Source organism: Eschscholzia californica, unplaced genomic scaffold (assembly GCF_041429995.1).
Source record: "Eschscholzia californica isolate CP2 unplaced genomic scaffold, dmEscCali1.0.p SCAF_1, whole genome shotgun sequence".
Classification (NCBI taxonomy): domain Eukaryota; kingdom Viridiplantae; phylum Streptophyta; class Magnoliopsida; order Ranunculales; family Papaveraceae; genus Eschscholzia; species Eschscholzia californica.
In genome coordinates this window covers 3,335,252-3,350,997 of record NW_028238198.1, presented here as the reverse complement: position 1 = coordinate 3,350,997, position 15,746 = coordinate 3,335,252, and the positions used below count along the sequence as shown (strand labels likewise).

The following is a 15,746-nucleotide window of genomic DNA, read 5'->3' as shown; positions in this document are numbered from 1 at the left end:
ATCTCCATTGTTATTCTTCTCGAAACTTAATTCAGTTACAATATCATTTTTGTTGTATTTTTACTATCTTGTAACATGCTACTAACAAGGAGGTAGATATAATTGAAATGCCAAAATTTTATAAATGGGAACTGAAACTACAATCATGTGTGATGGTTATGAAGTACAGAGGATAAAGTCAGAGCTTCAATCTCTAATTAGAAAAGTAAAACTCGATGTCAGTGTAAATTTATCAAGACAATAAAACAATGTTTCAATGAGTCGCCACTCCTTGCACTGCCTGCAAGTCTTCAGTTATCTTGTTTGCTCGAATAGTTGTGATTACATTTGCAATATTAACCTGAAAATAACAAAAAAAAAACACACATTTTAGAGAAGGGCAAGTAAATACACGTAGCATTTGAAGAAATAGTTCATGTCTATTTGCAAACAAATTCGCCAGAATCATTGGCTAGACCCATCAGCTGAAAGAGCCGAGAAAATGCTGAACGAGGCTGAATAGGTTCTTACCCTCCACACGGTTAACTTCGATTGAAGGTTTTGCCATTGGTGCTGTTCAAACAGGCGCTCTGTAGTACGACTGCACATAAAAAAAAAAAAACAAACCCAAATCAGACATGAAATGGTCAATAGAAATAAACTAGCAATGATCAATTCAATGACCTTTGGAAGAACTCTTATTGGGATACTATGAAGGGAGAAATTGTAAAGGTCTAAACACTCTTACCTAACAATTACAACTTGATTCAACTGGTCGATCTTACAATCAAGTAGTTTTGCAGCAATGGCCTTGACCACCCAAAGTTCCACCTCTTCATCAGTGACCTAAAAAAAATAACGCCAAATAAATAAGAAGCTACATAGTTGGGACCGTCCGATTCACTCAAGTGACTCGGGAACTGGAGCATAGTTTGGCTAGTTGAGCTTGCCTGAACCCCTAACTTAGTTGTTATGTTTACTTTACATTGTTGGAGTTCGAATTAAATTTTGAAATATTTTGGTCGAAATTACCGAAATATTTCAATTTCTATGCCTACCGAAATTTTCATCGAAATCGAAATTTAACTAATTTTTTTTAACAATGCTTTCCAGTTTCCATGCCTACGAAATTTTTACCAAAACCAAAATTTCAATCATGTATTAACAACTAACAGAGTAGAGTTTGCAGGGTTAGATTATATAATTATATATATATACAAGGGACCGTGCCCGGTAGGCATAGACAGTTCTATAATCTCAACTTTGGAGGGTTAAGGGAAAAAGGAGATAAGTTTGAGAAGTATAATCTCAAACCTTGGAGATAAGTTTTGGGAGATATAATCTCAAACCTTGGAGATAAGTTTTGGGAGATATAATCTCAACCTTCGGAGATAAGTTTGGATGGTGTAATCTTAGCCATTGAAGAGGAGGGTATATTCTAAAAAAGGTACCCTCCTCCCTTAATATATAGATATATATATACACAGACACACATATTAGAGCTGGTCAAAACTCGGCTAAATCTTGGTCCAGTTACTCAACTCGGGTTAATTGGAGAATCCAGAGTAGATCCTCTTCCACAGCTAATTTTTTCATTTGAAGAGAAAGATCTTCAAATTAATATGTATGATTCGTTATTCGTATGAATGTAGAACTGTAGAAATAAAAAATGAAAAACAACACACTACAGTCGTGTGGAAATTGTTTCCTAATTTGACGTGAAATCCCTATATGACACCGATTGTGACCACTTCTACCTCTTTGCTAAAGAATCGATCCCCTTTAATAACCACAGAAGTCCTTGAGTTACCAACTGAGCTGAGGCTGGCCATCTCAACCACAACTGCTTAAGTATAAAATTTAACATAAAGTTTATCCCAGAAGAAAAAAAGTGATAATCATGCTTACTTGAAGTGTGTCTCTAATGAGAGCGTACGGAATTTCACCAGATGCATTAGACCCAAGATCCGCTAACGACATCAATCTCATCTTCGTTATACAGTCTTCGTGTACAAGACCTTAATTACAGAGCAAAAGAAAGAAATAAGTCAACTACTGATACATTATCTCCCACCTCACTTTTCATAACATAATATGTTACCGTAGGTCTCAAGTGGATAAGAATTTGCAGCCTGAAAATCTAAGTAGGCATCAAGCCTCTTTGTGAGGAAGACCGTCAACAGCTGATATACAATGACATGTTTGGGATCTTTTTCCAGTTGTGCGACAGCAGACATATCCAGCAAATCACACTGCGAGATACCGTATGGAAGTTCGAACTTTAAAATCTAACGAGTAACTAGCATAATGAAAACATAGGGAAGCTCTTTTAAGAAAAATAAAACATAGAGAAGCTGCAAATAAATGTACTTTGGGATCACCTACGCATGCCAATTGACCACCTTGACAAATAATATCAAGTAATACTGTACTAACAATGGATACAAGTTTGAAGAAAATGGCAGCAATACACCACAAATCCTAAGAAATGGTCGCCAAGAGCTAGAAATGGCCATCGCAAAAAATATACAAGAGGATGAACCCATAAAAATACTGTAACAGATTGAAATCATTATATAAACAGGATATAAGTTTGTCTAATACGAATTGGTTGACATCCCTCATATGACATGAGTACACTGCAGTAGTTTTTAGATTATACTGTTAAACTTGCTTACATAAAACAGACTTTGTTCATTATAATGATTATATATCCTCTCATAGATATATTACCAAATGGTCGATGTGAACCTAAAATTGCTTTAGTTATTTGACATTATACAGTGTGCACCAATATCTGAACTAGGAAATTTAAAGACACGAGAAATTACATAAATACATATCCACCAGCCTTTTGATATGAATCAACTTTCCTAACCATCTTATGGAGAGAGAGATCATAGTTTAGATCTTAGCATACAGACAATTCAAGTTTGTGATCGAGTCTACAGATTAGATACCTGAAACATGTCAGGTGCCGCTACAAAATCCAAAATAGCACGTACAGCTTCTTCTTTAGCTTCACTCAATACGTCTGCATCCTCACCCGAATAAGTTGCTAAATATTTGGTAAGAAAATTGAAAGAGTCCTTCAAAGAGCTGAATACCAGAGTAGATCCATTATCGAAAAGATAAATAAAAAACTGAAGAATATTCAACTGCGAGATATTGTTTGTTTTGAGAGTCTTGAGAAAAACATGGGGAAGAGAAATAGATCTTATGCCTCTTTAAAATTTTCAGAAATAGTTACCTCTTCTTTTCCCGTAAAATGTTAGAGATGGCAATGAAAAGCTCTCTTTGATCCCTGGTCCCAATTTTCCATTCTTTCAAGAAGCTGTCCATCTTTTTGAATGAAGGTATTATGTGTTCAGTGACTTTGCCATTAACCGCCAAATTTAGGGCTTTCATGTAAACGTAAAACTTGCTATAGGGATCCTCCAGTAGATTGTAAAGATTGAACAAACTGAAACAAGCAGATTAGTATGAGACGAGTATTATGTTACCCTATGAATTAAAACCATAATTATAGACTAGTATTACATCTTAAGGCGCAGCGCAGCCTTATCATTTGGTTGTTGGATAACTTTTGCAGAGATAAGCTTCGCCATCTCTAGTGCTTCATCTTGACTTTCAGATTTTGTGATGAGGTTGCAAATAATAGTGAAGATACACTCCAGATCTGCATTGCAAACTAATGAGACTTGGAATAGTAGGAAAAACTTAATCACTGAAATAACAGTTAATGGAGTCCGACTCTTCTGACATGCAACTAAATGAAACCAGATTAGAGAATACTCAAGTGAGAAGGAAATAGAGAAGCGGGACTGTCTTTGATCGGCAGGTTGCCAGAGGAGAGAAAATCCAAATTGCCATAGAAAAATATTTACTCCTAACAGGAAAAGCTTGTATAAGAGGGTACCAAGCTTTACAATGGCATCGAACTAATTATTAGGGAACCCTAGAGAGGTCGAGGAGTACTGATTCACTGAAGCCTAAAGATGGACTACTCAGTACTGTATTCCAGGTAAGTGAACTAACAATATAGCAGCACTTCTTCCAGACTATCTGCATAGTTTACCTGAACGGGCAACAGTTTTCATACTTATATACTAGGTATTTCCCTACTACGTTCTTACAGAGAAGCCTTAATGCTTAATATCTTAACATCACTTTCATGTCTATCGTGCCATCTTGCTTACCCTTCTTGTATTTCTCAAGATATATTATTTTAATGTATTAATAGTATTTCATTCTATTAATGGAGTATTATTATTATTCAATTTTTTTGTAGTCCGCGTACCAAATTAGTTTTTTGATAGTAAAGTTAAAGATATGAATGCTCAATCACTTAAACCGTTTTTACTACCTTTATAAATAAGTTAGAGAAAAAGAGGTAAAAAACAACAGAACCGATTACTAAAAGTTTTGATGCGGTACACCTATATTTTGCCTCAAGGTGTGTGCATCGATTCGCATCTTATGCACCTTTTTAAGCAATACTTCATCATGTTCTAACATTTATCAACCTTCGAATCTCGACATCAATTTAAAGGACAATTATCCCAGTACCCACACTAGACATCGAGAACCCACACTAATTTAAATCGCACAATGTTACCAAGAAACATTATTTCTAAAACGTAATCTCCTACGCTGTGGTACCATTATTACTCTCGTATTCCATTGCAAATTTTCTTTAAGTTCAAAATGCTAATTTGACACTGGACAAAAACTACCTTTTTCGGAAACCCTTGATGCAATCAAGTCAGCAGAAGTGAGCATAAGAGAAACCAAATCCAACCATCGTCCCATGACAATGCATTCTTGGGCTTCCATGCAGAGTCTAGCAACTTGCGGTTCCGCAACCTTGAGAAAACCACAAATAGATCAAATACTAAGGTTTAGATTAAACACAATTAAGACAAATCGTCAAAATTCGGATTTTGGGCCACTTATTATGAAGTAAGGAACTGTCAAAATAAAAAAAAATTCTTAGTTTACTTGATAATTCTTTTAATTTACTGATTTGGGTTAATATTACACTTTAAGGATCCCATCTAAAGTTGGGTTTATTGAAATTAATTCTCTTAACTAGGGCTAAAAAAGGTCTAATTCTTCCTAAAGCATACAAGTCTATAATTCACATAAGCCTGTTGAATAACTAAATTTTCAAACTACACTCATAAGCCTGGTGAATACACAAGAAAACCCAAACGAAAATGTAAAATTTAGATGATAATATTTTAGGGTAATAGTTCATTTTCCGTTTTAAGAAGAAATAGATCTCGAGATTTACCTCTGGACCTGCATCAGCCCAGGCGAGTTCTGAAGTGAAACGAACAATGGAAAGTGAAGGATCTTCCTCAGAAGTTACCACAATCGTCGCCATTACTCAAGAAATTCTCTCTCTCTCTCTCTCTCTACAAACCCTCAAAACCCTAGAGAGTGGTAACCGGTAAGTGGAGACAGAGAGATAGAGAGAGAAAGTGAACTTGTTTGGACGGAAACGCCTTCCGTTTGTGGGCGGGCAGAAAAAATTTAGGGCTTTTGATGTTTCATTTTTATGGGCACGAGAACAAGGTCTCAAATTTACCTGGCCCAACCCCAAAACCCACTTGATAGATTAATCAAGTGAAGATCTCACATTCAATTCCCAACTGAACTTCATGATGTAATTCTCATTAGCCTTTTCACTTTTAAATGAAGTTTGATTTCCAAAAAAAAAAAAATCGAAGTGTTATAAGATTATGAGTAACCTCCAATATTATTAGCGATACTGTCTTTTTTAACACTTCATTGGCCACGGCTTTAAAATGCGATCCTAGAAAAATGGGTTAAATTCTATCAAGGAGTGCTACATTTTTTTCTTCCATTGACACGAAATTACTACAAGTGGAAATTTCTACATTATATTATTTTCATATGTCAACTTCTGACTTGAAACTAATTATGTTTTCTTAAAAGATCGAAATATTAAAAAATTCTATAACTTTTTGCTTCCCAAGTGGTTTAAAGTGTTGACATATACTCTAAAAGTCTCTGGAGGTCCCGCATTCGATCCCCAGAGGATGTAGAATCTTTGGGTTATTGAATTTGCTATATATGACTCATAACTAGGGTGAAACCGGTTTGGGTGGACCGCTTTTTTTTTTGACATATTTGAACGAGTACCTATTATAACGGTTCGGTTTTATATGTAAAAAAATCCGACAAAAAGGCCGTTTAAAATAAAATAGACCACCCATTTAAAACTAGTCTTTCAGTCCTGTTTTTCGGTTTAAACCTAATTTAAATTTTATTTCACGAAATATTAACAATTAAATTATTATATTAAGGCTATTATCGTGCGCAAGAGATCAAATGAATATAATCCAACAATGACAACAATTTCGCATATTTTTCTTTCATTCAATAATGTATCATAACAAAATTGAGAGCAAAAACAATTCCATTATAAGATATAACACTTAGTTATTCATTAACATTTTACCATTAATTGTATGGATAATATATATGACATTTAATGCGGTCCTGTTTGGCCCCACAGGCTTGTTAGAAAAAGGACCGAACCGGACCTAAAGACCAATTCAATTAAAAAAAACGACCATTATAGACTGAGTTTTTTTTTGTCTGGTCTTTTGTGTTCCGGTTTGGTTTGGTTTTCACTGGTCTTTCGGTATTTAGTTTCACCCCTACTCATAACAACTATAAATTCAGAGCGGTTTCGGTAAATTTTTGTTTTCTAGAGTATAATGATTTTGAATAAAATTTTTGTTCTATTTTTTGTTTCCTCCAACCCCTACCACCATTCTTTCTCCCCTCCGGTAATGGTTGTCGAAAAACAATTATTGACGACAACCTTAAATTTGTTTCAAATCTTTTTCTCTTCTCCTCCAACCACCACCACTATTTTTTTTTTATCTCTCTTTCTATCTATTCCGGCGAAAAAAAGGATCCCTTCGCTGGGAAATAGTTGTTTGTTTTGGGAAAATCCCCAACCATGGTTAGGGGAAATCTCACAACAAGTACGTGATTTGGGGACAATTTCCCTATACACTACTGGTTTAGCACATCTGACTCTCATAGTTTTAAAAGGCCTCACTAGGGAAGGGTGTTTAATCTCTTAAGAGAAACACCACATTGCGTCTCGCCGTCTATATGGGATTGCTTTACAACAGTACCCCAATTTTTGTTTTGTTATTTCTCTAAAACACCGACCTCATTTTATTCGGTACAACTATTCATGTTCCTTACTAAGTCACACAAATAAATTTGTAGAACAATAAATTTTAGATCTTCTTTTTGTAGGAAGAACTTTTAGGCCTCATTTGGGTACACACATAGCTTATATTATGAGCTTTTCTATAAGCCCATAAATAAAAGCGCTTTTTAAAAATCTGTCTGAGTCGTTTGGTACGCTACATAAAAAGTGTTTTTATATCTTAAAAAGCTAGGTATGACATTTAGTAAAAAAATGTAATCTTCGTATTGTAGTTATCAAACAATATGCTTATATCATTATATTAATAAAAAATTTATAAACATTAAATACTAAAATAAAATAATAGAATTCTTTTAATTTTCATAAACACATAAGATCAAAATTCGAACCTAATGCAGTGGTGATAGTGCTCAATGGTGGCGGACGTGTTATGGTGGTGCTCAATGGTGTCGGAGTTATGGTAGTGATGGTGGTTGTAGAATGGAGGGGGTGTTGGTGGTTAGGGGGTAAAGTTGCAACGACGGTAGTGAAATGGGGTTGGTGAAGGTGGTATAGTGTGGTGGTGGAGTGGTCGATTCGTGGCGATGGTGGTGAAGTGGTTGTGGTAGTGGTGGAGTTGCACCGAAGGTGAAGCTACGTCGGAGGTTGTGGAGTTGCGGGGGAGATGGTGAAGCGTTCGGTGATGGTGGTAGAGTGGTGACGAAGGTGGTGGAGTGGTTGTAAAAAACAATTGATGGTTGTAGAATAGTTGTGATGGTGGTGGAGTTGCGGCGAAAGTGGTGGAGTTGCGGCGAAAGTGGTGGAGTGGTGGTGATGGAGTTGCGCCGGAGGTGGTATGGAAGTGGTGGAATGGTGGCATAGGTGGTGGGGTGATGGTCAGAGGTGGTGGAGTGATTGTGGTGGTAGAGGTGGTGGGGTGGTTGTGATGGTGGTGGATGTTTATTGATGGTGACAAAAAAATATTTTATTTTATTTCCATAGCTAGCTTTTAATAAGCAACTATAAAAAAAGCCACAAAATTGTGGCTTCTGCTTTTTAGAGAAAATGGGCTTTTCTAGCTTTAAATAAGCTACAGCTTTTTTGAACCAAACGCGTAAAGTTTTCAATAAGCGCTTAAAATATGCTAAAAGTTGGCTTTTAGCTTTTTTTAAGCGGAACCAAACGAGGCCTTATTCTTTCCCTTTGGTATCTAAACTCCAATAATTTTCCTAATTTGTAATAGACTATTGATTCTCTATATTCTTGTTCTCCACATGTCATCTTTGGGTTGTCAAGGAGACTTAACATTTTCAGAAGATCCTTTAAGGAACGTAAATCAGACATTTTTTCGTACAATACAAAATAGAAAACCCGACATAATTGCTTCAACTTTAGCCGTTCAATCAATTTTGTATATCAATTCAAATATTGTCAAATAAGTGTTTCTGACGAGGACTTGTCTAACTAGTGAACTGAGTTGAGACTTAACATTAGAAGATCCTTGGGTTGTGTACGAGACTTAACATTTTTAGAAGATCCTTTAAGGGAAGTAAATCACGCATCTTTTCGTACCATACATAACACATAAAACCCGACATAATTGCTTCAACTTAGCCGTTCAATCAATTTTTTTAGATCAATTCAAATATTGTCAAATAAGTGTTTCCGGCGAAGACTTGTCTAATTGCTCCAACCTTAGCCATTTAATCAATTTTTTACCACTTCAGATATTGCCAATTAAGTGTTTTCGACGAGGACTTGTCTATTGAACCGAGTTGAGAACATATCTAGCATGCTCATTTTAATTGAGTATACCTATCCATATAAAACTGGTGAGAAAAATAACAATTTTGACTACTATCCATATTAAACCAATCGATCCCACTCGTGAACAAATGAATGGCACAGATTAGGGTTGCAAAATTTTTGACAATATAAAGGCCAGTGTTATTCACACAAAACCACTCACTGGTGTGGTGACTGCAAACAAGTGGTGGTCTTTGTTTTTCTCACCCTTATTTTCACTCTTTCAGAAAACACTGTTATAAAAAACTCATATTTTACTACAAATTTTCACCCATTTCGTATCTCTCTCATAAATTTTTCCTGTGAATTGATCTAAAGATCTGATTTTGAAGTTTGGGTATCTGTAATTTTGATCATTATTTGAAGAAAAATGAGGTGGGAGAAGTTGGAGGTGGAAAACCAGTTAGAATCTGGTCCTGGGAAGAGATGGGGACATACATGCAATTCAATCTTTGGCGGGAAGTATCTTTATGTTTTTGGTGGCTATGGCAAGGATAATATCCAAACAAATGATATTCATGTCTTTGATTCAAGTGGGTATTCGATTTTCTCTCTCTCTCTTTGAGGTTTTATCTTTCTGATCCTTCTTCTTCTGAATTTTTTGTTTGATCTTTAGGGTTTATGGACATGTTTCTTATGAAATTTGGTCTTCTTCTGTTTATAGTGATGATATTTGTGTGTGGAATAGTTGTGTTGGGGATTTTACATTTGAAGTGATCAGGGTTTTGGCTCTTGGGGTTTTTTCATGTTTTAGTTTAAAGATATTTTAGGGTTTTTGTTGGATTATTTGATGCATGTCCAAAATTTTAATTTTGGAGCAAATGGGTTTTTGTTTTAGGTCAATAGTTTGATCATCAAGTGAGAGTCTTGGTTTAAGGAGGAGGAGAGGGATGGGTGGTTTTGTATATCGATGCTGTTCTACTTGCTGGTTTGAGTTTAGTGTACAAGAGCATCCACAATTGGTTCTAACCCTAGAAAGCACCAATATTGTGTATAATGCTATTTTTACGTATGTTTCTATGTAAAAGGACACATCATCTGCATCGGCCTAGGCCTATAAAATGTCCCAAGTTCCCAAGTTTTTCGGTTGAGATTTAAACGGTTAAACGGTTGAGGGAATTGAGCGAGGTTTTACCTTGTCTTTGGTTTCAGCAAGGGCGTCGGTTAACTAGGTTGGTAACAATAAGTATTGGGGTTTTAAAGGCAAAATCTTGATCCTAAACCATATACACTAAGAAGCTGATCTGTATTCTCATATTTGTACGAGACGACATCGTCATTTCTACAACTTGGCTACCTCAATTTGTTATAATATCTTCACTGATTTGTTGGGATTTTGTTTCATAGTACTCGACTCATTTATGTTATCTTTTCCTTTTTTGGTTCCTCGTTTGCAGCTACGAAGAAGTGGAGTGTGCCAGTGGTGAGGGGTCTTCCACCTCCTCCACGAGATAGTCACAGTTGTACAACTGTCAAAAACAGTTTGTTTGTGTTTGGTGGTACAGATGGGAGTTCACCTCTCAATGATTTGCATATTTTTGATACCGGTAAAACTTTATCCTTATTCAATTGTTTCTCTCGTTATCAATCTGTTTGTGTGAAAGTTGATACCCAGTTACTTTCTAAATATAGTTTTTTGGACAAAAAAAATCCAGATTTTAGGTCTCGAGCGAGTTAGTTTGTATGCTCCAAGTATTCATCAAAGACAGGCGTAAGTTTAGTATTGAGAACATGGCAAGTCAGGTTATGAATATTGAAGATAAAGAGGTGTTATTATGACGGGCAACTACTTACTATGTTAAATTCCTGTTGGTGATTGAAGAATGCCTTAAAAATTTATTAATTTGCGTTGAACTATTAGTTATGTTGGTTTTTTGGATATTGAATATACGCCTATTATACATGTCTTGGATTTGGTGTATGTTGTTTTTTGTGTTCAAATTTTTTCTTTCTTCACGTTGAAAAACCCTTCTGAAATTTGATGAATCGTGCTCCTTGTTTAGTACTTACATTTGTGTGAATCTAAATGTTGTTCCATCTTCATCTAATTGTATTGCCAGTATATTCTAATGGTTTAAACATTTTTCGTAGTATCGAATACATGGATATATCAAAGTTCAAATACTGATGGACCCGAAGCACGAGAAGGACATAGTGCTGCACTTGTTGGCAAGAGGCTCTTCATATTTGGTGGTTGTGGAAAATCGGCAGATAACTCACTTGAAGTATACCATGACGACCTCTACATATTGGACACAGGTAATTATCTCACTCTTGGCTATTAATAAACCGAAATGGACAAGTTATATGTTGGTTAGCCAATCATTACTTTTCGGATATAGTCAGAGTTGGAAAGATAAACTAGGACTCCTTTTCATACCAAAGTTGAAGTCGTCTAACTATATTAAATAGGGCGATCAATTTGAAGTTGTATAAATGTATTAAATATGACGATCTAAAACTCCTCTCGACTATCTTAGAAAAGAAAATTGGCTGCTTACTTGGGGATAACCCACTTCATCTATTGCTATAAACCCATCATTTGTAGAAGCAACTGTGGCGCCAAAATTGCTTCTGCATGTTTGTCTTGGGTTTTTTTTCAATGAGTTTTACTCTAGATATGTGGATAATCTTTTCTGAGCAAACCTAAAGCAGCAACTGAGCCATAGATGACGGGCATAAAACCTCAGTCGTGCCATGTGAAGTCCAATGCCAAACCGTTGTTGTAAGATGATGTTACTCTTCAATGATTCAATCTAATGCACCATAGGGCCCGAGAACCAAAATGAAACATTTTAGTTTTGTTTGTCTAGCCACTTTCAAGATCAACTTAAAACCCTAAAGAAATGCTATCACTTTTTTGCTCCTATTGTGTGCATGATGTGCTGGATTCCGTTTGATTGCTGTCTTTATGGTCTACCTATTGATTTGGTTTTCATCTTTCACTTGTTTCCCGATTACATTCTAATCTATATCTTCAACTATTCTTCATACATGGTGACCCATCAAGAAGAAGTTTTAACCCACTCTCTATTAGTTTGATTTGGATATGTAGGCATCTTACGTAGGGTTCAGATTTGAGAATTTCTTCGGTCATTGAAGCTTTATTTTTTCCTAGACCACAGTGGTGCATAGCTAACCTGATGTTGATATTTAAATAATTACCCATTTTCCGTTTCTAATCTGCAGAGACCTTAGTATGGGAGCATGCTATGACGTCCGGAACTCCACCTTGTGGTCGAGATAGCCATACCTGTTCATCGTGGAAGAAAAAAATAATTGTGATAGGTGGTGAAGATTCGTCAGATAATTATTTGTCTGATGTTCATATCCTTGACACAGGTCTCTGACTCTACTTAGCACGAAAGCCGGATTGAAAATCCCCTTCGGGATGTACAGTTTCTTGATGAATTTTCTTTTGTAAATTCCCTTCTGATGAGTAAGTTGGTCATCGATGTGTTACAGATACTCTTGTCTGGAAAGAACTCCATACTTCAGGCGATCTGTTACCTCCACGTGCAGGCCATACAACATTAACCCTTGGCAAATACTTGTTTGTTTTCGGGGGATTTAGCGACGACAGAACCCTTTACAATGATCTGCATATGCTTGATATTGGTATGTGTTTTATCCGAATACAGGGATCCAAGTTGCGCGCACACACACACACACACGCGCACGCACACACACACGCGCACGCACACACACACGCGCACGCACACACACACGCGCACGCACACACACTAATATATTTATCTTTGATGCTTGTTTTTATCTGGATGTACAACCAGATTCTGGTGTGTGGACGAAGGTGATGCCTGAAGGACAAATGCCTGCACCCAGATTTTCGGTAGCTGGAGATACTGTGAACTACCGAAGCGGTGTTTTTGCGCTTATTGGTGGGTGCAATAAGTATCTTGAGGCCATGGATGATATGTATTATCTACATACAGGTTAAGCTATTGGGATTTGTCTCTTAGATTATTTGCCTTGTATCTATGATTCATATCTATTCCTAGGCTTGTTAATTCACTGATGGAAGTTCTGAAATCTTGTCCTGTTTTGCTGAATTCTTTTGTATGTATTAGAAATGACTGTGGAAAATGGAAACGAGAAATTATCTCTTAAGAGAGAACTGAAGAGAAGGTGTCAAGAACAAGCTCTTTCAGCCAACTCAGTCCCGAAACAGAAAGACGAGCTCAAAGTAGGAATCTCGAAAGATTTCGGTCAACCCTCGCCTCTCCAATATATTGGTCCTGTAGGTAATAGTTCTCCTCTCTTGGTGCGATTTCAATCTTAGGTCTAGGCGTCTAGCTTATTCAAACTTTTATCAGTTTGAGGCAACTAGCATGAATTCTCTTTGCCATCCGTCACTTTGAAGCTGAAACTTTTGTCGATGTACTTTCACATCTTATGCCATAAACTACTTTGGCGTTCCAATCTTGTAACATATTTATTTTTCGATGCAGAAAATCTGAATCCGTCGTTATCTGCATTTAAGCCTTCTAACAAGGCAATGTTTGAAGCTAAGGTGACTGGAGCTTTAAACGCTGGTTATACAATTGAAACTAATATTGACGGAAAGCATCTTCGTGGCATGTTATTTTGCTTTAACTCAAGCTTTTTGAGTGCACCCAGTTCTAACTTCAGTAGGTGAGAACTTGGTCATCTAACATTTACTTGTCCGGAAACTCCATCGTTTGCGTTTTATTTCAAATGACCATTCTAACTCTAGGACTAATGAGGGGGTTGGTTGTACCAGTTTACCTGATTTACAAGCTCCGAAACATATCCAGCCAGTGGTAATAGATTTTGGCCATGCATATAATGTGAAGGGAAAGGAGTCTACTTCCCTGAAAGCAGAAAAAGAAGTTGGCAATGCATCTAGCTTGAAACATGTCGATTTTACTCAACCCCAAAAGGTTAGTCGCTTGGCCCGTAATATTGTTCATTCAGAGGTTCTTAAACGTCTATTTTACTTCCAGTTGTGTAGACCTGCTCGAAGTTAAGTATAGTAAATCCTATTATAGCTGAAGTGAGCTCTGGAATTTTAAAGGTTACGAGAATTTGGGACTTTCAACTGAGGTAGTTCCTTTTCGTAAGTCAGATCTAAAATCTGACTTGAGGTCTGATTGATCATATTCATATTTCAGAATGTTCGGATTGTCTGATCCGTGATGTTTGACTCGTCCCGATTTAGGTTGGTTTTGGGTTCTCGGACAATTTTGATTTAGACGAGTCGGATTGAGACAGTGAGGGAAAAAAAACAAATGATCACCTGTCTTGTTTCGGGCACCCTTTTGAAAGGACAATGTGCATAAACTGCACTATTTGACTGCACGACATGGACGGCTGGATGATTAATCTTATTGTGAACTGATGCTTATGATTCGCGTTCTTGCTATGATGCATTTCATGTAGTTTTCCAGTATAATTTTTTCTCTGTGAAATTAAATCAACATTGAAGATTATTAAGACAGCATAACACTCAGAGAAATGATACCTGATTTTGTGATTCAGCAGGTACCTAAGAAAGAAATTCTTTCCGATCTGAATGGTGAAGGAACGAACAGATCGATTGATTTTGGGACAGAAATTCCTTCTGATGACTCTTCCATGACTGTCGACGACATGTTCCCTTCGTCTCCAAACCAAGGTATTGTTTTGCTGATCGAACAATGTTCTTCATGTTTTATAATATGTAGACACAAGGTGGCACCAAGTAATATGATTAATATCTTACAGACTAGAGGGCACTTGCATGGGTTCCTAGTAGTAGCTCGCCAAATGTGCAGATTCCACGGCTTTAGAGCATTTTAGGACTTATATTTCATTGTAAAAAAATCACAAGTTCGATATGCATTGGGTTTGATTTTGGGTCCATTGGACTATTTAGATTCAGGCAAGTCGGATCAGACAATGAGAAAACAAAAACACCACCTTAGTTTATCTGAACTTTTGCCCTAACCAATTCTTTTGCATAATGTTATAGGCTAACCAAGTTCTTGATAATCTTGCAGTACCAGAGGTGACAAGTAATAAGAAAGCAGGAACAGAAGGACAAGTTCCACAGGAATGAACCAACTCTGGAGGAAGCTTATAACAACACACATCACAATAGACAGTGATTATAGCAATCTCCGTTTTATTTCGTACAAGTTTTTCAAGTTCGATCGTCGAATTGATTGACGTGTGTGAAATCTGCTAACAAATGAGGACTTATGAGTTGCAGAATGTTGGTTTGAACAAGCTTTTTGAATCTCACTTAGAATTTGAAATGATTTTCTTATATTTTGGGTGAATCTATCATAGAAAATAGAAATGAACTCTTGCCGTTCTTAGTGGTATGCTCTTAAAATACATATCCTTTTATAGCTAAAAATTCTCTAATTTATAACTAGTATATTTTGTGTTATTTATCTTAGAATTAGGTACAATATTTTGCTCAAATTATTTTATGAAATTACCAAATGCCCTGGCTTTGTTTGAGATATATTCTTTGGTCCAGAAAATAATCAAGGAAATTATCTTTGGCGGCTGCTAAAAGCACCCACCAAAACGGCTACCGATTTGAGCACACTATAACCACTCGCTCAACTAGCCAGGGTAGGTAAGGGTCTAAAGATGATGTAAACTCCTTATGTGATGGTACCTAATACTAAACCATTGGTCCAGATATCTGATGTAAACTCGTTGCTATTTCTAGATTTTTAAAATCAGATCGAATCTTCGGGGTGAAATGGTCATTTTATACATAACA

The 15,746-nt window shown here is 36.4% G+C and overlaps 2 protein-coding genes across 5 annotated transcripts; one reads left to right on the top strand and one right to left on the bottom strand.

The window, feature by feature from the left end:
- Positions 1–99: 99 nt before the first annotated feature.
- On the bottom strand, positions 100–5,650 carry LOC147563294 (uncharacterized). Its single transcript, XM_086636197.1, has 10 exons — positions 5,276–5,650; positions 4,716–4,845; positions 3,520–3,658; positions 3,230–3,442; positions 2,940–3,078; positions 2,081–2,231; positions 1,888–1,997; positions 728–825; positions 511–580; positions 100–340 (listed from the first exon to the last, which is right to left on the bottom strand). The coding sequence occupies exons 1-10, from the start codon at positions 5,366–5,368 to the stop codon at positions 254–256; spliced, it is 1,230 nt and encodes a 409-aa protein (XP_086492323.1). The 5' UTR covers positions 5,369–5,650; the 3' UTR covers positions 100–253.
- Positions 5,651–8,915: 3,265 nt separating this feature from the next.
- On the top strand, positions 8,916–15,368 carry LOC147563293 (uncharacterized). Of its 4 annotated transcripts, none has more exons than XM_086636235.1 (11): positions 8,916–9,519; positions 10,384–10,533; positions 11,078–11,245; positions 12,176–12,328; positions 12,452–12,604; positions 12,778–12,939; positions 13,075–13,248; positions 13,456–13,639; positions 13,749–13,908; positions 14,507–14,642; positions 15,007–15,368. In XM_086636235.1, the coding sequence occupies exons 1-11, from the start codon at positions 9,357–9,359 to the stop codon at positions 15,063–15,065; spliced, it is 1,662 nt and encodes a 553-aa protein (XP_086492361.1). In that variant the 5' UTR covers positions 8,916–9,356; the 3' UTR covers positions 15,066–15,368. The 4 variants fall into 4 exon arrangements, with proteins under 4 accessions (XP_086492361.1, XP_086492368.1, XP_086492352.1 ...); XM_086636242.1 differs by having other exon boundaries at positions 8,948–9,519; positions 14,510–14,642; XM_086636226.1 differs by having other exon boundaries at positions 9,141–9,519; positions 13,722–13,908; positions 14,510–14,642.
- The last annotated feature ends 378 nt before the right edge of the window (positions 15,369–15,746 follow it).